This window comes from Centropristis striata, chromosome 13 (assembly GCF_030273125.1).
Source record: "Centropristis striata isolate RG_2023a ecotype Rhode Island chromosome 13, C.striata_1.0, whole genome shotgun sequence".
Taxonomy (NCBI): domain Eukaryota; kingdom Metazoa; phylum Chordata; class Actinopteri; order Perciformes; family Serranidae; genus Centropristis; species Centropristis striata.
Window position 1 is genome coordinate 29,107,765 of NC_081529.1, and position 20,031 is coordinate 29,127,795.

The 20,031-nt window shown below is 37.3% G+C and overlaps 3 protein-coding genes and 4 gene segments (V, D, J or C); all 7 read right to left on the bottom strand.

Moving 5' to 3' along the window:
* Positions 1–68: 68 nt before the first annotated feature.
* On the bottom strand, positions 69–538 carry LOC131983413 (immunoglobulin lambda variable 3-21-like). The segment is given in 2 exon segments: positions 69–406; positions 499–538. Coding segments are annotated over 2 exon segments (378 nt in total).
* Positions 539–1,332: 794 nt separating this feature from the next.
* LOC131982768 (immunoglobulin lambda-1 light chain-like) lies at positions 1,333–4,197 on the bottom strand. The gene is made up of 4 exons (XM_059347367.1): positions 4,158–4,197; positions 3,743–4,065; positions 2,640–2,676; positions 1,333–1,866 (listed from the first exon to the last, which is right to left on the bottom strand). Exons 1-4 carry the CDS (start codon positions 4,195–4,197, stop codon positions 1,541–1,543), a joined length of 726 nt encoding a protein of 241 aa, XP_059203350.1. The 3' UTR covers positions 1,333–1,540.
* A 2,697-nt stretch (positions 4,198–6,894) lies between these two features.
* Positions 6,895–8,576, bottom strand: LOC131982777 (probable non-functional immunoglobulin kappa variable 6D-41). The segment is given in 2 exon segments: positions 6,895–8,451; positions 8,537–8,576. Coding segments are annotated over 2 exon segments (375 nt in total).
* Positions 8,577–9,517: 941 nt separating this feature from the next.
* On the bottom strand, positions 9,518–10,078 carry LOC131982776 (Ig kappa chain V-V region L7-like). The segment is given in 2 exon segments: positions 9,518–9,946; positions 10,039–10,078. Coding segments are annotated over 2 exon segments (378 nt in total).
* Positions 10,079–10,878: 800 nt separating this feature from the next.
* LOC131982775 (immunoglobulin lambda-1 light chain-like) lies at positions 10,879–13,714 on the bottom strand. Its single transcript, XM_059347374.1, has 4 exons — positions 13,675–13,714; positions 13,260–13,582; positions 12,137–12,170; positions 10,879–11,397 (listed from the first exon to the last, which is right to left on the bottom strand). Exons 1-4 carry the CDS (start codon positions 13,712–13,714, stop codon positions 11,072–11,074), a joined length of 723 nt encoding a protein of 240 aa, XP_059203357.1. The 3' UTR covers positions 10,879–11,071.
* Positions 13,715–14,746: 1,032 nt separating this feature from the next.
* LOC131983414 (Ig kappa chain V-VI region NQ2-48.2.2-like) lies at positions 14,747–15,216 on the bottom strand. The segment is given in 2 exon segments: positions 14,747–15,084; positions 15,177–15,216. Coding segments are annotated over 2 exon segments (378 nt in total).
* Positions 15,217–16,009: 793 nt separating this feature from the next.
* LOC131982771 (immunoglobulin lambda-1 light chain-like) lies at positions 16,010–19,535 on the bottom strand. Its single transcript, XM_059347369.1, has 4 exons — positions 19,496–19,535; positions 19,079–19,403; positions 17,326–17,360; positions 16,010–16,543 (listed from the first exon to the last, which is right to left on the bottom strand). The coding sequence occupies exons 1-4, from the start codon at positions 19,533–19,535 to the stop codon at positions 16,218–16,220; spliced, it is 726 nt and encodes a 241-aa protein (XP_059203352.1). The 3' UTR covers positions 16,010–16,217.
* Between the last annotated feature and the right edge of the window lie 496 nt (positions 19,536–20,031).

The window sequence follows — 20,031 nt, forward strand, 5'->3', positions numbered from 1 at the left end:
ATGGCTCAGATGTGTCAGAGACTGAAAAAGCAGAAGTATTAGTGAGGAGGTTTTTGTCACAGTGTAAATCACTGTGATACTCCCTCGTGAGCAGAGCTGTCCCATGTTTGACAGTAATAGACTGCTGAGTCTCCCTCCTCCACATTGTTGATGATGAAACGATAATCTGATGTTGACTGATGAGTAGAAGTGAACTTTGGAGAAGAGAAACCAGAGCCATATTCTACAGAGCTGTAGCTATGATAAAACCTCAACACATACTGAGGAACTCCTCCAGGAATCTGTTTGTACCAGTTAGCATCACTGCCCGTAACAGTCCCCAGGTTACAGTCCATGGTGGCTGTCTCTCCTTTCCTCACTGTCACAACAGGAGGCTTCTGTGTCACCAGCGTCACACCACTCACACCTGGAAACAACAAGATGACATGGAGTCAAGAGAAACACACAGACTGATGAATCCAACATGAGGTCAAAGCTGCAGTAAGTCAGCCTCCTTACATGTTAGAGCAGTGATGAGAGTGCAGAGGGTCCCCAGCATGTTGTCAGAGTGCTGAGAATGGCTTTGGAACTTGGAAAGTCAGCTTCTAATCTAATCTGCTGACAGATTCGAGGGTTTGGAGGATGAGGAGAGGAGGTGCTGGAGGAGCAATTTAATACAACAGTGAAACTGAGAGGGACTGACAGGAGGAGGAGCTTTGTTTAGATCTGCATGGTGTCACATTTATATTTGATTTTCTTTGGAGGGAAATGTATTTAATTCATCCACTATTGTGGTTTTGGATAAAAACTTTCTTTTCAAGTTTTTCATCAGTCATCAACAGACATCTAGTGCAGGATATCAGCTTTATCTCTGCAGACATCTACACATTTCACACAAATAAGCAGTAAACCTTCTATGATTGACCAAATGAAAATAATTCAACTATCAGTGTGTTTCCAGTCAGAGACAGTTCCTTCTGATTTTACTGAGCTGACACTTGACCTCTTCATTTACATGGAGCTATAAATAAAGAGGTGAGGCCTGCAGGTGCATCCTGGGAAGGAAGAGAGGTGATGCTTCACTGACAGAGGATGAAAACTCAGTTTCATTTGCTCATGTTTTAATCTCTCTGTTGTGTTTTTATAGCAAATTAACACTTTAATAACTTTATGAATACAAATATACATATTTCAGTAAGAATTAAACAGAAATCTAGAATTTTTGATCTGGATTATTTGAAGGTTCAGTAAATTTAACACAGAAATTATAAAAAATAACAATTAAAAAAAGCAGAATTTGTAGAACATGATTGTTTTAAATGATGTTTTAATGAGAAAAAATACATACAAACACTTGTTTGAGTGTTGAGTTTTTATTTGTATTTTTTATGATTGAATGATTCTTGGAACAAGCAGCAAAGCTGATACAAAAGTGCCACCTAACTGTCACAACATTTATTACAAGCATGCAGACACATGTTTTCTAACATGTCAACTCTGTAATGAGCAAACAGCACAAAGAGTAAAGAAGCAGGTTGTAAATGGTCATTGTGCTCCTCTACTATTGTTCAGTGGGACAGTCTGACTTTTTGATGTTTTCCTCTGAAGTCTGGGAGCCCAAAGACACTTTACATGTGTAAACCTTATCCATGTTCCAGTCTGACGTCTGGACGGACAGATAGCTGCTGATTTGGAAAGTCTGGTCTGGTTTGTGAACAGCGGTGCTGGTAGAGATCCCACTGCTCACTGGACTCCCACCAACCAACCAGCTCACATCTGCAAAAGGCACAGACTGACTGGACAGACAGACCAGAGAGGCTTTGTTGGACTGGAGCTCAGCACTGGACGGAGGGAAGAGAGTCAGGACAGGACGAGGGAGGCTGGAGCCTGAAAACACACACAGGACCTTTATCAAAGACGTAGAACTGGACTCATAGAAAACACTATTACACAGTATTGGATGAAGGGGAGTTTGTTAAGACATTTAATAAAATAATCTGACCCAAAAAATAGTTCTCAATCTCCTAAAAGTTTTCTTAATAACACACGTTCATTTTTAATCATTTCAAAAATGTAAAAGACTTATTATAAACACATTACATTTCACCAATAAAATCACATGCAAACAAAGCAACTCAATTTCATGTGATGTTAATAGTCATTGTGTTAAATTACAGCAGGTATCACTTAATTCTCTATTCAAATAATATTTATTTTCAGAAAGGTCAAATATACAGTCATCACTCTGCCTTATTGATCTAAAGTTATTTTGTAACGTTTCAAGGTTAACATTTCACTGTATTAATACTGTTAGTAATTACTGATAAAAGGTGGAATTATTTGTTATTCTCTAAAAAATAAATATCCGATCAAAATGAATTCACTTGGTGAAAATATTGTTTTAAAAAAGCAAATTTTTTAAATTCCAATAAAATAAATAAATAAAACCGTTGACGATTGTATTGAAAACATTTCAGATATTAAAATCATGTGTGAACAGTCAATTGTCTGTTTGCTGTTGTTTCAATGCTGATGTAACAACTGCATGAAAAATCGATCATACAATAAAAATAAAAATAAAAATCTAAGTGTAATACTTGTAATATTTGCTCGAAAAATATTGGTTTTCCTGTTTTTTCTAGTAAATAAAAAGCACTTACTTGTCACAATCAGCTTGGTTCCTTGTCCGAATACCACAGTGATTCAGTTTGTATACATGGCCGTACAAAAACCTCCTGACTCTCACTAATGAGGGGAGTGGAACTGAAACATGCTGTTGAGACCAACTTTCACTGTCAACATCTCATTCACTCCATCAGTCTCATGTTGTTCCTAAACACTGATAAAGTAACATTTTAACAAAAGCTGACCTGAGTTTCAACACTCAATATTTCTTTATTCAGTTTGTATTTTATTGTATTTGGTCATCTGAGGCCCGTTGGTGATAAAATTTCATTTGTAAGAAATTCAATAATAATGATCACATGCTTTACATATCTTCATTGATTTCAAGGTTCATGTCTTCTCAAAGTAAAATATACCAGTATGTTCAGTAGACAGTGTTTAATAATTGGTAAACATAACTGTTTATTACTTATGTCATTTTCATCAAGTTTCTGAATTGTCCTCTCACCAAGAGATCATGCTGCATATTAATAATGATTCATGTGATTAATTTCTTGGAAACACATCAGTAATCTGGGAATGGATGATATGATAGCAGGTCAATTTAGGTTTTCATTCAGTTGTGTTTTATCTTGACTTCAACAGACTTGTTGTTCTTGCAGCTCTCATCTGCAGGATGAACTTTGGCCAACTGAGGGAGTTGAAATAGTGCAGTTGGATTATTAATTACTGTAAGTGTAATTATAATTATCACTCTGCATGTGAACCATGAAGGATAATAACCTTTTTGGGAATTTTCATCAGCAACATGGCAGCTGTTGTAGACTCTATATTTTCCATCTTGTCTGATCAAGAGCAAAAGACATTCAGATGTACTGTCAAAAATGTACAGTTAAATAGATCATGACTTGACTTGTGTGGATAATACACAACTAATATGAAGACAGTTCTGTAGATTTATTTGAGAATCGATTATTGGGTTCAGAAGTTTTAAAAATAAAGTTTTTAATATATATGTGTGGAAGTTAGAGAAGCATTGACTGGTGGCTTCACTGCCAGTCAAAATGTGTCAGAGACTGAAAAAGCAGAAGTATTAGTGAGGAGGTTTTTGTCACAGTGTAAATCACTGTGATACTCCCTCGTTAGCAGAGTAGTCCCATGTTTGACAGTAATAGACTGCTGAGTCTCCCTCCTCCACATTGTTGATGATCAAACGATAATCTGATGTTGACTGATGAGTAGAAGTGAACTTTGGAGAGGAGAAACCAGAGCCATAGTTTGGAGAGCTCCAGCCATGATAATTTCTCAGAACATACTGAGGAACTCCTCCAGGAATCTGTTTGTACCAGCGAGCTGAAGCATCAGTAACAGTCCCCAGGTTACAGTCCATGGTGGCTGTCTCTCCTTTCCTCACTGTCACAACAGGAGGCTTCTGTGTCACCAGCGTCACACCACTCACACCTGGAAACAACAAGATGACATGGAGTCAAGAGAAACACACAGACTGATGAATCCAACATGAGGTCAAAGCTGCAGTAAGTCAGCCTCCTTACATGTTAGAGCAGTGATGAGAGTGCAGAGGGTCCCCAGCATGTTGTCAGTGTGTGGTGTAAACGTCCCTTACTGTCCAGCTGAGAGGTGAGCAGGGTTGGAGTGTGAGGAGGAGAGACACTGAAGCCTATAAAGACACTGAGGAGAGGAGAAGAGGAGGAGGAGGAGGAGTTTCAACATTTAGCACGTTTTGTTAATGAATCAGTAACAGTATTTATGGGTTTCCACATCAAATCAACAAATGCTTTTGTTCAACTTTGTTTTGTTGTTTTTCCTGCTCTGGTGTCCTTTGCATCAGTGTTAGAATCTAAGGAGTGGTAGAAATGAAAGGAAATTAAATATATATCTAAGTCATAAATATGATCACATGGTAATATATTTTTATTGGTCTCCAGATTCATGTTCCACAGTAGTGCAGTAAAAATTGTTCTTTTTTCTCAGTTTGATCAGTTTAGTGAAATTTCCTCTTGACTCCTGTGATTCATTTATTAACATTATTAATATTTAAAATTTAGATTAAATGTTAACATGTCAGTTACACATTTTCTTTGCTTACTTCTTTTTTGGATATTGCTACTTTAGTCTATCAGATGAACTTTGTGCGTATTTAGGAAATTGAAATAATACAGATGGGTTAATATTCACTGCAAATGTAATTTTAGTAATTATCACTACATATGCACAAGATTATTTGTTTTAAGAAGGATTTATGAAACTCTGGAAAAAAAGCTGTTGGACACTTTTTACTGTTTAAATCTTTTTTGATGAGTAACAATAGACAACAATGATATTTCCATCAGAGTAAGAATCATAACTTAAATGAACTTGTATGTTTAATGGACATCTTCCATTGGGAAAGTGCTCAGGATTTATGTTATAATTCATTGACAGGGTTTCAATTTTTGAAAATACTATTTTAATATGTTTATGTGTGTAAGTTAGAGAAAGCATTGACTGGTGGTTTCACTGCCAGTCAAGATGTGTCAGAGACTGAAAAAGCAGAAGTATTAGTGAGGAGGTTTTTGTCACAGTGTAAATCACTGTGATACATGCTCACTAACAGAGCCGTCCCATGTAGTACAGTAATAGACTGCTGAGTCTCCCTCCTCCACATTGTTGATGATCAAACGATAATCTGATGTTGACTGATGAGTAGAAGTGAACTTTGGAGAGGAGAAACCAGAGCCATAGTATACAGAGCTCCAGCCATGATAAAATCTCAGAACATACTGAGGAGCTCCTCCAGGAATCTGTTTGTACCAGCGAGCATAACTGACAGTTACAGTCCCCAGGTTACAGTCCATGGTGGCTGTCTCTCCTTTCCTCACTGTCACAACAGGAGGCTTCTGTGTCACCAGCGTCACACCACTCACACCTGGAAACAACAAGATGACATGGAGTCAAGAGAAACACACAGACTGATGAATCCAACATGAGGTCAAAGCTGCAGTAAGTCAGCCTCCTTACATGTTAGAGCAGTGATGAGAGTGCAGAGGGTCCCCAGCATGTTGTCAGAGTGCTGAGAATGGCTTTGGAACTTGGAAAGTGAGCTTCTAATCTAATCTGCTGACAGATTCGAGGGTTTGGAGGATGAGGAGAGGAGGTGCTGGAGGAGCAATTTAATACAACAGTGAAACTGAGAGGGACTGACAGGAGGAGGAGCTTTGTTTAGATCTGCATGGTGTCACATTTGTATTTGATTTTCTTTGGAGGGAAATTTCTTTAATTCATCCACTATTGTCACTTGATATGAAAACTTTCTTTTCAAGTTTTTCATCAGTCATCAACAGACATCTAGTGCAGGATATCAGCTTTATCTCTGCAGACATCTACACATTTCGCACAAATAAGCAGTAAACCTTCTATGATTGACCAAATGAAAATAATTCAACTATCAGTGTGTTTCCAGTCAGAGACAGTTCCTTCTGATTTTACTGAGCTGACACTTGACCTCTTCATTTACATGGAGCTATAAATAAAGAGGTGAGGCCTGCAGGTGCATCCTGGGAAGGAAGAGAGATGATGCTTCACTGACAGAGGATGAAAACTCAGTTTCATTTGCTCATGTTTTAATCTCTCTGTTGTGCTTTTATAGCAAATTAACACTTTAATAACTTTCTGAATACAAATATACATGTGTCAGTAAGAATTAAACAGAAATATAGAAATCTTTTTCCTGGATTATCGGAAGATCAGTGAAATTAACACATAAATTATAATAATAACAATGATAAAAGTAGATTTTGGAGAAAATGATTTTTTAAAAATGATGTTTTAATGAGAAAAAATGAATACAAACACGTGTTTGATTGTTGAGTTTTTATTTGTATTTTTATGATTGAATGATTCTTGGAACAAGCAGCAAAGCTGATACAAAAGTGCCACCTAACTGTCACAACATTTATTACAAGCATGCAGACACATGTTTTCTAACATGTCAACTCTGTAATGAGCAAACAGCACAAAGAGTAAAGAAGCAGGTTGTAAATGGTCATTGTGCTCCTCTACTATTGTTCAGTGGGACAGTCTGACTTTTTGATGTTTTCCTCTGAAGTCTGGGAGCCCAAAGACACTTTACATGTGTAAACCTTATCCATGTTCCAGTCTGACGTCTGGACGGACAGATAGCTGCTGATTTGGAAAGTCTGGTCTGGTTTGTGAACAGCGGTGCTGGTAGAGATCCCACTGCTCACTGGACTCCCACCAACCAACCAGCTCACATCTGCAAAAGGCACAGACTGACTGGACAGACAGACCAGAGAGGCTTTGTTGGACTGGAGCTCAGCACTGGACGGAGGGAAGAGAGTCAGGACAGGACGAGGGAGGCTGGAGCCTGAAAACACACACAGGACCTTTATCAAATAACTAGGAAGAAAATAATTCATACAAATCTTTACAGTCACAGATTTGTGCATTAGTTTTGCTGGAAATACAAAAGAAAAGATACATCAGCAATAAATATTCAGAAATCATCATCTCAAATAAAACTGGGTTCTTTTTAAAAAACAAAAAATATAGTTTTAAATATTGTGTTTAGTTTATTATACTTTCTAAGTTGCAAAATAATGCATACAGTCACATTCTGTGTCATAAAAGTGCTGTTCAACCACTGTGAAAAATGAAGTGCTGTCTGTCTAACTAACATGAAAAAAAAACCTTCCACACAGCAACAGTAATGTTTAGGTAAATTCAAAATTATACCTAAACGACAAAACATTAATAAATAAATATTATAATCACAGTGATTTATTATTCATATCACAGCATAAACACCTACTGATGGAACATTTAACATTGACTTTTATCATGTTAAAACTTGTCATACGTAATGAAAATAAAAAGGAACAAGTGTTGCACAGCTATTAAATATTCCACAACCATCATATAAATCTGTAGAAAATATTTAAAATATTGTTATAATTTTCAGATTGATCCATTGCCTTCAAACACACAGCCTGGTATCAAAGCAGATGTAAAAAATAAATCCATCTATTATTTACAGAACATGTAAAGATTTTTTCAACTGTAAGCAACATATGAATTTATTAATTTCTCTAAATATATATCGGAAACAGAAAATCTATCCTGTTTTATAATGAGTTAAAAACCACTTACTTGTCACAATCAGCTTGGTTCCTTGTCCGAATACCACAGTGATTCAGTTTGTATACATGGCCGTACAAACACCTCCTGACTCTCACTAATGAGGGGAGTGGAACTGAAACATGCTGTTGAGACCAACTTTCACTGTCAACATCTCATTCACTCCATCAGTCTCATGTTGTTCCTAAACACTGCTGGACCTGAGGAATGTTCCTGCATCTTCTGCTGCATCTTCTGTTGTCATGCTTTTGTTAATTCTGAATATCTGCAACAAACTGATAATAACTTTCATGAAAATGCTCCCAGAATTCATCAGAGTTTATTACACCTGTGACTGAGGTTTTTGTCATAGTGTGAATCACTGTGATACCCGCTCGTTACCAGAGTCGTCCCACATGCTACAGAAATACTGAGCAGAGTCTCCTGCCTCTGCACGCTTAATGATGAACTGGAAATCTATGTTTGATGTGTGTTTAGAGTTGAATCGATCTGAGGAGAATCCTGATCCAAAGCTGGGTGAACTAGAATACCTCAATCCAAGAACATACTGAGGAGCTTCACCAGGAACCTGTTTATACCAACTGACTATATTCCCATAATGCCTCTCAACATTGCAGTTGAGAACAACCTCTTGTCCTGTAGAAACTGTGTGGACAGCAGGCGTCTGAGTCAGCACGATCACTGCATCAACATCTGTCAACAAACAGAGAAAAATACATGAGTGAAAGGTTGCTGTGTGACAATATGTGCTCTAAAAGGAATGAGAAGAATCTCTTACATGTTAGAGCAGTGATGAGAGTGCAGAGGGTCCCCAGCATGTTGTCAGTGTGTGGTGTAAACGTCCCTTACTGTCCAGCTGAGAGGTGAGCAGGGTTGGAGTGTGAGGAGGAGAGACACTGAAGCTTATAAAGACACTGAGGAGAGGAGAAGAGGAGGAGGAGGAGTTTCTACAGTTTTCATTCATAAAACCACTGCAGTATTAGATTATATCATTTCTAATGAAACGTTATTTGTAAACTTGTATAGCTGATAGAATGTGTGTGAAAATGTATTTGGTAGCTGTTAATTATTTTTGTGTGAGTTTTATCGACTCTGCTGGTGATATCAGATTATTTTCTGCGTATCTTTCCAGAGTATTCTTTAAGTCCTCATATAGACCACAGGATGAATTTATTGCAGCTGGTTTATAGAGTAAGTTTGTGTAACAAAAATGTAATTCTAAATATTAATTTCACCAAGCCAACATGTTTGCTATTGATCAAAATTATTCTGACTGAAACTATTAAAAACTATTGAAAAACTCTGTATCTACATGGCCTGTATGTAGGTTAATGTAGTGAGTTTAATTTTTCATGTTTTAGCTTCACATTAATAAAGTGTTTGGCTGTTGAAGCGCTGTGAAGCAGTTTACTTTGGGCTCTGCCTTATGAAGCATGATTCATGTAGTCAGATTACTGTCAGATTTACTTCATCTGGAAGTGTAACAGTCATTACCACCTGAGTGTCTCAGACGTCTTTATCACATTATGGGTATTCAGAACAGCTTCTGTAAACTTTCTATCACTAAAATATGTTATTAGACAACACACAGCAACCTATAGCAACTGTTTTTATGACAGTGTCACATATCAAGAGTAAAGGTGGTGCGTTGCATAAAAACATTTAATCCAGCATGGTATGCAAATTAAAGATATAGTTTTAAGATTCATGTATGACTCACAGAAAAGTAAATATATAGGATGTATAAATTGTAACCCAGAGTGTGTTTTGTTGGCCCAGTCATCAGCTGACAAGAGTCAGAGACTGAAAAAGCAGAAGTATTAGTGAGGAGGTTTTTGTCACAGTGTAAATCACTGTGATACGAACTCCTTAGCAGAGTCGTCCCATGTTTTACAGTGATAGACTGCTGAGTCTCCCTCCTCCACATTGTTGATGATCAAACGATAATCTACTGTTGACTGATGAGTAGAAGTGAACTTTGGAGAGGAGAAACCAGAGCCATAGGTTGGAGAGCTCCAGCTATGACGAAACTTCAACATAATTTTAGGAACTCCTCGAGAAATCTGTTTGTACCAGTCAGCAGAACTGTCAGTAACAGTCCCCAGGTTACAGTCCATGGTGGCTGTCTCTCCTTTCCTCACTGTCACAACAGGAGGCTTCTGTGTCACCAGCGTCACACCACTCACACCTGGAAACAACAAGATGACATGGAGTCAAGAGAAACACACAGACTGATGAATCCAACATGAGGTCAAAGCTGCAGTAAGTCAGCCTCCTTACATGTTAGAGCAGTGATGAGAGTGCAGAGGGTCCCCAGCATGTTGTCAGAGTGCTGAGAATGGCTTTGGAACTTGGAAAGTGAGCTTCTAATCTAATCTGCTGACAGATTCGAGGGTTTTGAGGATGAGGAGAGGAGGTGCTGGAGGAGCAATTTAATACAACAGTGAAACTGAGAGGGACTGACAGGAGGAGGAGCTTTGTTTAGATCTGCATGGTGTCACATTTATATTTGATTTTCTTTTGGACGGAAATTTCTTTAATTCATCCACTTTTGTGGCTTTAGATAAAAACTTTATTTTCAAGTTTTTCATCAGTCATCAACAGACATCTAGTGCAGGATATCAGCTTTATCTCTGCAGACATCTACACATTTTCAACAAATAAGGAGTAAACCATTTTCCAAATGAAAATAGTTCAACTATCAGTGTGTTTCCAGTCAGAGACAGTTCCTTCTGATTTTACTGAGCTGACACTTGACCTCTTCATTTACATGGAGCTATAAATAAAGAGGTGAGGCCTGCAGGTGCATCCTGGGAAGGAAGAGAGGTGATGCTTCACTGACAGAGGATGAAAACTCAGTTTCATTTGCTCATGTTTTAATCTCTCTGATGTGCTTTATAGCAAAATAACACTTTAATAACTTTATGAATACAAATATCCATGTGTCAGTAAGAATTAAACAGAAATCTAGATATCTTTTTCCTGGATTATCTGAAGTTTCAGTTAAATTAACACAGGGATTATAATAATAACAATAATAAAAGTAGATTTTGGGTAACACGATTGTTTTAAATGATGTTTTAATGAGAACAAATAAATTCAAACACTTGTTGAGTATTGAGTTTTTATTTGTATTTTTTATGATTGAATGTTTCTTGGAACAAGCAGCAAAGCTGATACAAAAGTGCCACCTAACTGTCACAACATTTATTACAAGCATGCAGACACATGTTTTCTAACATGTCAACTCTGTAATGAGCAAACAGCACAAAGAGTAAAGAAGCAGGTTGTAAATGGTCATTGTGCTCCTCTACTATTGTTCATTGGGACAGTCTGACTTTTTGATGTTTTCCTCTGAAGTCTGGGAGCCCAAAGACACTTTACATGTGTAAACCTTATCCATGTTCCAGTCTGACGTCTGGACGGACAGATAGCTGCTGATTTGGAAAGTCTGGTCTGGTTTGTGAACAGCGGTGCTGGTAGAGATCCCACTGCTCACTGGACTCCCACCAACCAACCAGCTCACATCTGCAAAAGGCACAGACTGACTGGACAGACAGACCAGAGAGGCTTTGTTGGACTGGAGCTCAGCACTGGACGGAGGGAAGAGAGTCAGGACAGGACGAGGGAGGCTGGAGCCTGAAAACACACACAGGACCTTTATCAAATAACTAGGAAGAAAATCATTCATACAAATCTTTACAGTCACAGATTAACGCGTTAGTTTTACTGGCAAAACAAAATATATTTTTAAAAATGTATATATATCAGCAATAAATATTTAGAAATCATCATCTAAAATAAAAGCAGTGTTCCATTTTAAAACAACTCATTAAATTCTAAATATTCTGATTAGTTCATGATACTTTTTAAAATGCAAACTAATTCATAAAGTCACCTTCTGTGTCATACAAAATGCTTTTTGTCATTCTAATAAGCATAAAAATTAAAAAAAACAACTTTCACACAGCAACAGTAATATTCAGGTCATTTCAAACATGATAAGATTAGTAAATAAATATTATCACAGCATAAACACCTACTGATGGAATATTTAACATTGAGCTTGACAATGTTAAAACTTGTCATACTTAATTAAAATAAAAAGGAACAAGTGTTGCATAACAGTTAAATATTCTTCAACCTTCATATAAATCTGTAGAAAATCTTTAAAATATTGTTATAATTTTCAGATTGATCCATTGCCTTCAAACACACAGCCTGGTATCAAAGCAGATGTAAGAAATAAATCCATCTATTATTTACAGAACATGTAAAGTTTTTCCAACTATTAGCAATATAATTTGACTAATTTCTCTAAATATATATCGGAAACAGAAAACCTATCCTGTTTTATGATCAGTTAAAAAGCACTTACTTGTCACAATCAGCTTGGTTCCTTGTCCAAATACCACAGTGATTCAGTTTGTATACATGGCCGTACAAAAACCTCCTGACTCTCACTAATGAGGGGAGTGGAACTGAAACATGCTGTTGAGACCAACTTTCACTGTCAACATCTCATTCACTCCATCAGTCTCATGTTGTTCCTAAACACTGATAGAATAACATTTTAACAAAAGCTGACCTGAGTTTCAACACTCAATATTTTTTCATTCAGTTTGTATTTTATTGTATTTTGTCATTTGAGGTTTGTTGGTGTTAAAATTTCCGCGGTGGTAGTAAATTGCTTTCCTCATTCATTTGTAAGAAATTAAACAATTATGATCACATGCTTCAAATATCTTCATTGATTTCAAGGTTCATGTTTTCTCAAGGTAATATTTTACAGTATGTTCAGTAGACAGTGTTTAATAATTGGTAAACATAACTGTTTATTACTTATGTCAGTTTTATCACTTTTCTGAATTGTCCTCTCACCAAGAGAGCATGCTGCATATTAATAATGATTCATGTGATTAATTTGTTGGAAACACATCAGTAATCTGGGAATGGATGATATGATAGCAGGTCAATTTAGGTTTTCATTCAGTTGTGTTTTATCTTGACTTCAACAGACTTGTTGTTCTTGCAGCTCTCATCTGCAGGATGAACTTTGGCCAACTGAGGGAGTTGAAATAGTGCAGTTGGATTATTATTTACTGTAAGTGTAATTATAATAATCACTCTGCATGGTAACATTCACGATCAATAACCTCCTGGGAATTTACATCAGCAACATAGTAGTTGTTATAGACCCTCTATAGTTTCAATATTGTGTAAAGAGCAGCAAGAGATATTTACTATAAAATGTTTACAGTTTAATAGATCATGACTTGACTTGTTTGAACAATGTACAACTACTACTAAGACAGTTCTGCAGATTTATGTGAAATCGATTATTGGGTTCAGAATTTAAAAAATATATATTTAACATATTTGCATGGAAATTAGAGAAAGCTACAACTGTTTACTTGATTCCCAGTTAAGATGTGTCAGAGATTGAAAAAGCAGAAGTATTAGTGAGGAGGTTTTTGTCACAGTGTAAATCACTGTGATACGTGCTCCTCAGCAGAGTTGTCCCATGTTTGACAGTAATAGACTGCTGAGTCTCCCTCCTCCACATTGTTGATGATCAAACGATAATCTGATGCTGACTGATGAGTAGAAGTGAACTTTGGAGCGGAGAAACCAGAGCCATAGTCTGGAGTGCTTCCCAGCATGAAATCTATTATAAACTGAGGAACTCCTCCAGGAATCTGTTTGTACCAGCCAGCTGAAGCATCATCAACAGTCCCCAGGTTACAGTCCATGGTGGCTGTCTCTCCTTTCCTCACTGTCACAACAGGAGGCTTCTGTGTCACCAGCGTCACACCACTCACACCTGGAAACAACAAGATGACATGGAGTCAAGAGAAACACACAGACTGATGAATCCAACATGAGGTCAAAGCTGCAGTAAGTCAGCCTCCTTACATGTTAGAGCAGTGATGAGAGTGCAGAGGGTCCCCAGCATGTTGTCAGTGTGTGGTGTAAACGTCCCTTACTGTCCAGCTGAGAGGTGAGCAGGGTTGGAGTGTGAGGAGGAGAGACACTGAAGCTTATAAAGACACTGAGGAGAGGAGAAGAGGAGGAGGAGGAGGAGTTTCAACAGTTTTCATTCATAAAACCACTGCAGTATTAGATTAAATCATTTCTGATTAAACATTATTTGAAAACTTCTATATCTTATAGAATGTGTCTGAAAATGTATTTGATAGCTGTTGGTCATTTTTGTGTGAGTTTTATCGACTCTGCTGGTGGTATCAGATTCCTTTCTACGTATCTTTCCAGAGTATTCTTTAAGTCATCATATAGACCACATGATGGATTTATTGCAGCTGGTTTATACAGTAAGTATGTTTTACAAGGGTTTATTCTAAATATTCATTTAAGCAAGTAATCATGATTGCTTTTGATCAAAATTATTCTGACTTAAACTATTGAAAAACTAATGAAAAAACCTTTATCATGGTCTGTATGTAGGTTAATGTAGTGAGTTTAACTGTTCATGTTTTAGCTTCACATTAATAAAGTGTTTGGCTTTTGAAGTGCTGTGAAGCAGTTTACTTTGGGCTCTGCCTTATGAAGCATGATTCATGTAGTCAGATTACTGTCAGATTTACTTCATCTGGAAGTGTAACAGTCATTACCACCTGAGTGTCTCAGACGTCTTTATCACATTATGGGTATTCAGAACAGCTTCTGTAAACTTTCTATCACTAAAATATGTTATTAGACAACACACAGCAACCTATAGCAACTGTTTTTATGACAGTGTCACATATCAAGAGTAAAGGTGTTGCGTTACATAAAAACATTTAATCCAGCATGGTATGCAAATTAAAGATATAGTTTTAAGATTCATGTATGACTCACAGAAAAGTAAATATATAGGATGTATAAATTGTAACCCAGAGTGTGTTTTGTTGGCCCAGTCATCAGCTGACAAGAGTCAGAGACTGAAAAAGCAGAAGTATTAGTGAGGAGGTTTTTGTCACAGTGTAAATCACTGTGATACGAACTCCTTAGCAGAGCTGTCCCATGTTTTACAGTAATAGACTGCTGAGTCTCCCTCCTCTACATTGTTGATGATCAAACGATAATCTACTGTTGACTGATGAGTAGAAGTGAACTTTGGAGAGGAGAAACCAGAGCCATAGGTTGGAGAGCTCCAGCTATGACGAAACTTCAACATAATTTTAGGAACTCCTCCAGAAATCTGTTTGTACCAGTCAGCAGAACTGTCAGTAACAGTCCCCAGGTTACAGTCCATGGTGGCTGTCTCTCCTTTCCTCACTGTCACAACAGGAGGCTTCTGTGTCACCAGCGTCACACCACTCACACCTGGAAACAACAAGATGACATGGAGTCAAGAGAAACACACAGACTGATGAATCCAACATGAGGTCAAAGCTGCAGTAAGTCAGCCTCCTTACATGTTAGAGCAGTGATGAGAGTGCAGAGGGTCCCCAGCATGTTGTCAGAGTGCTGAGAATGGCTTTGGAACTTGGAAAGTGAGCTTCTAATCTAATCTGCTGACAGATTCGAGGGTTTGGAGGATGAGGAGAGGAGGTGCTGGAGGAGCAATTTAATACAACAGTGAAACTGAGAGGGACTGACAGGAGGAGGAGCTTTGTTTAGATCTGCATGGTGTCACATTTGTATTTGATTTTCTTTGGAGGGAAATTTCTTTAATTCATCCACTATTGTAGCTTTGGATAAAAACTTTCTTTTCAAGTTTTTCATCAGTCATCAACAGACATCTAGTGCAGGATATCAGCTTTATCTCTGCAGACATCTACACATTTCACACAAATAAGCAGTAAACCTTCTATGATTGACCAAATGGAAATAATTCAACTATCAGTGTGTTTCTAGTCAGAGACAGTTCCTTCTGATTTTACTGAGCTGACACTTGACCTCTTCATTTACATGGAGCTATAAATAAAGAGGTGAGGCCTGCAGGTGCATCCTGGGAAGGAAGAGAGGTGATGCTTCACTGACAGAGGATGAAAACTCAGTTTCATTTGCTCATGTTTTAATCTCTCTGTTGTGCTTTTATAGTAAAGTAACACTTTAATAACTTTCTGAATACAAATATACATGTGTCAGTAAGTATTAAACAGAAATCTAGATATATTTTTCCTGGATTATCTGAAGGTTTAGTGAAATTAAATCGGGTATTATAATAATAAAAATAATAAAAGCAGAATTTGTAGAACACGATTGTCTTAAATGATGTTTTAATGAGAACAAATACATACAAACACTTGTTTGAGTGTTGAGTTTTTATTTGTATTTTTTATGATTGAATGATTCTTGGAACAAGCAGCAAAGCTGATACAAAAGTGCCACCTAACTGTCACAACATTTATTACAAGCATGCAGACACATGTTTTCTAACATGTCAACTCTGTAATGAGCAAACAGCACAAAGAGTAAAGAAGCAGGTTGTAAATGGTCATTGTGCTCCTCTACTATTGTTCAGTGGGACAGTCTGACTTTTTGATGTTTTCCTCTGAAGTCTGGGAGCCCAAAGACACTTTACATGTGTAAACCTTATCCATGTTCCAGTCTGACGTCTGGACGGACAGATAGCTGCTGATTTGGAAAGTCTGGTCTGGTTTGTGAACAGCGGTGCTGGTAGAGATCCCACTGCTCACTGGACTCCCACCAACCAACCAGCTCACATCTGCAAAAGGCACAGACTGACTGGACAGACAGACCAGAGAGGCTTTGTTGGACTGGAGCTCAGCACTGGACGGAGGGAAGACAGTCAGGACAGGACGAGGGAGGCTGGAGCCTGAAAACACACACAGGACCTTTATCAAAGACGGAGAACTGGAGTCATAGAAAACACTATTACACAGTATTGGATGAAGGAGGAGTTTGTTAAGACATTTAATAAAATAATCTGACCCAAAAAATAGTTCTCAATCTCCTAAAAGTTTACTTAATAACACACGTTCATTTTTAATAATTTCAGAAATTAAACAGACTTTTTATGAACACAATACATTTAACCAATAAAATTACTTGCAAACAAAGCAACTCAATATCATGTGATGTTAATAGTCATTGTGTTAAATTAGAGCAGGTATCACTTAATTGTCTGTTCAAATATTTATTTTCAGAAAGGTCAAATATACAGTCATCACTCTGCCTCATTGATCTAAAGTGATTTTCAACTTTACAAGGTTAACATTTCACTGTATTAATACTTATTAATTCCTGATAAAAGGTGGAATTATTTGTTATTCTCTGAAAATAAATATCCAATCAAAATGAATTTACTCTGTGAAAATATTGTTTAAAAAAAGCATATCTTTTTAAAATTCTAAATATTGAAAAAATAAAATCATTGACGAATGTATTATAAACATTTCAGATATTAAAATCATGTGTGAACAGTCAACTGTCTGTTTGCTGTTGTTTCAATGCTGATGTAACAACTGCATGAAAAATCGATCATACAATAAAAAACAAAAAAAAATCTTTACATAGTAATGAATAACTGTAATACTTGTTATATCTGCTAGAAAAATATTTATTTCCTGTTTTTTATGGTAAATAAACAGCACTTACTTGTCACAATCAGCTTGGTTCCTTGTCCGAATACCACAGTGATTCAGTTTGTATACATGGCCGTACAAAAACCTCCTGACTCTCACTAATGAGGGGAGTGGAACTGAAACATGCTGTTGAGACCAACTTTCACTGTCAACATCTCATTCACTCCATCAGTCTCATGTTGTTCCTAAACACTGCTGGACTTGAGGAATGTTCCTGCATCTTCTGCTGCATCTTCTGTTTTCATGCTTTTGTTAATTCTGAATATCTGCAACAAACTGAGAATAACTTTCATGAAAATGCTCCCAGAATTCATCAGAGTTTATCACGTCTGTGACTGAGGTTTTTGTCATGCTGTGAATCACTGTGATACCTGCTCCTTAGCAGAGTCGTCCCACATGCTACAGAAATACTGAGCAGAGTCTCCTGCCTCTGCACGCTTAATGATGAACTGGAAATCTATGTTTGATGTGTATTTAGAGTTGAATCGATCTGAGGAGAATCCTGATCCAAAGCTGGGTGAATTAGAATAGCTCAATCTCAGAACATACTGAGGAGCTTCACCAGGAACCTGTTTATACCAACTGACTGTATTCTGATAATGCCTCTCAACATTGCAGTTGAGAACAACCTCTTGTCCTGTAGAAACTGTGTGGACAGCAGGCGTCTGAGTCAGCACGATCACTGCATCAACATCTGTCAACAAACAGAGAAAAATACATGAGTGAAAGGTTCCTGTGTGACAATATGTGCTCTAAAAGGAATGAGAAGAATCTCTTACATGTTAGAGCAGTGATGAGAGTGCAGAGGGTCCCCAGCATGTTGTCAGTGTGTGGTGTAAACGTCCCTTACTGTCCAGCTGAGAGGTGAGCAGGGTTGGAGTGTGAGGAGGAGAGACACTGAAGCTTATAAAGACACTGAGGAGAGGAGAAGAGGAGGAGGAGGAGGAGGAGTTTCAACACTGTTTCCATTCATCAATGAAACATTTTGACAACATGTTTGATAGCTCTTGACAATTTTTTGCATGATTTTTATCTATTCCACTCTCATATGAATATTATTTCTATAATCATAAAGCCCACAGGATAATATGTCATTTGTTTATAATGTGTGTCTTATCATTTTCTCACTAAGTTGTACTTTATGTAGGTAAAAAGAGTTCTTAGCAGGATATACAAATATTATTTTATTGAAGTGTTTTTATTTTTCTAAATGTTGCTCTCAGCAAGCAAACATATTTACTATCTCTCCTAATTGTTCTGAATAAAATATTTTAAACATTTTAAAAAGTATTTGATCTGATCTTTTTGGGAGTTTGACTACATGCTTTTCAGTAATATTTATTGTTTATTATTTATCACTGTGGAACAGTTTACTTTGGGGTTTTTTGTCTTGTGAAAAATGAGACAGAGTACATTTTAAGTGTCCATAACTTCTGGAAACTTTAGTGACATGACAAGTCAAAACATATATAATATGACATAATATATATGTTATTATGTATGTAGGAGGGTACATTTCTTGGCGCTCTGATCACTTTTTTTTTAGTTTGATTAAGGAAGGGTGCAAAAAGCAATTTAAGATGTATTTGTTTAGATTAATGTACAAAAGCAGAATTTAGATGTTTGGAAAAAGTTACTGTAGTGAACACACAGTGAACACGATCTACTACACACAGTGTTTGTTGATGGCTCAGATGTGTCAGAGACTGAAAAAGCAGAAGTATTAGTGAGGAGGTTTTTGTCACAGTGTAAATCACTGTGATACTTCCTCCTTAGCAGACCTGTCCCATGTTTCACAATAATAGACTGCTGAGTCTCCCTCCTCCACATTGTTGATGATCAAACGATAATCTGATGTTGTTTGATGAGTAGAAGTGAACTTTGGAGAGGAGAAACCAGAGCCATAGGTTGGAGAGCTCCAGCTATGACGAAACTTCAACATAATTTTAGGAACTCCTCCAGAAATCTGTTTGTACCAGTCAGCAGAACTGTCAGTAACAGTCCCCAGGTTACAGTCCATGGTGGCTGTCTCTCCTTTCCTCACTGTCACAACAGGAGGCTTCTGTGTCACCAGCGTCACACCACTCACACCTGGAAACAACAAGATGACATGGAGTCAAGAGAAACACACAGACTGATGAATCCAACATGAGGTCAAAGCTGCAGTAAGTCAGCCTCCTTACATGTTAGAGCAGTGATGAGAGTGCAGAGGGTCCCCAGCATGTTGTCAGAGTGCTGAGAATGGCTTTGGAACTTGGAAAGTGAGCTTCTAATCTAATCTGCTGACAGATTCGAGGGTTTGGAGGATGAGGAGAGGAGGTGCTGGAGGAGCAATTTAATACAACAGTGAAACTGAGAGGGACTGACAGGAGGAGGAGCTTTGTTTAGATCTGCATGGTGTCACATTTGTATTTGATTTTCTTTGGAGGGAAATTTCTTTAATTCATCCACTATTGTAGCTTTGGATAAAAACTTTCTTTTCAAGTTTTTCATCAGTCATCAACAGACATCTAGTGCAGGATATCAGCTTTATCTCTGCAGACATCTACACATTTCACACAAATAAGCAGTAAACCTTCTATGATTGACCAAATGGAAATAATTCAACTATCAGTGTGTTTCTAGTCAGAGACAGTTCCTTCTGATTTTACTGAGCTGACACTTGACCTCTTCATTTACATGGAGCTATAAATAAAGAGGTGAGGCCTGCAGGTGCATC

Excerpts from the sequence above, each read along its gene's own strand:
- LOC131982768 (XM_059347367.1), bottom strand. The coding sequence starts at position 4,197 with ATGCTGGGGACCCTCTGCACTCTCATCACTGCTCTAACAT. Across the intron at positions 4,066-4,157 it reads TCTCATCACTGCTCTAACAT|GTGTGAGTGGTGTGACGCTG; the intron begins GTAAGGAGGCTG and ends TGTTGTTTCCAG. Across the intron at positions 1,867-2,639 it reads AACCAAGCTGATTGTGACAA|GCTCCAGCCTCCCTCGTCCT; the intron begins GTAAGTGCTTTT and ends GTGTGTTTTCAG.
- LOC131982775 (XM_059347374.1), bottom strand. The coding sequence starts at position 13,714 with ATGCTGGGGACCCTCTGCACTCTCATCACTGCTCTAACAT. Across the intron at positions 12,171-13,259 it reads ACAACTCTGCTGAGGAGCAC|GTATTTGGACAAGGAACCAA; the intron begins GTATCACAGTGA and ends TGAATCACTGTG. Across the intron at positions 11,398-12,136 it reads AACCAAGCTGATTGTGACAA|GCTCCAGCCTCCCTCGTCCT; the intron begins GTAAGTGCTTTT and ends GTGTGTTTTCAG.
- LOC131982771 (XM_059347369.1), bottom strand. The coding sequence starts at position 19,535 with ATGCTGGGGACCCTCTGCACTCTCATCACTGCTCTAACAT. Across the intron at positions 19,404-19,495 it reads TCTCATCACTGCTCTAACAT|GTGTGAGTGGTGTGACGCTG; the intron begins GTAAGGAGGCTG and ends TGTTGTTTCCAG. Across the intron at positions 17,361-19,078 it reads GACAGGTCTGCTAAGGAGGA|GGTATTCGGACAAGGAACCA; the intron begins AGTATCACAGTG and ends CTGAATCACTGT.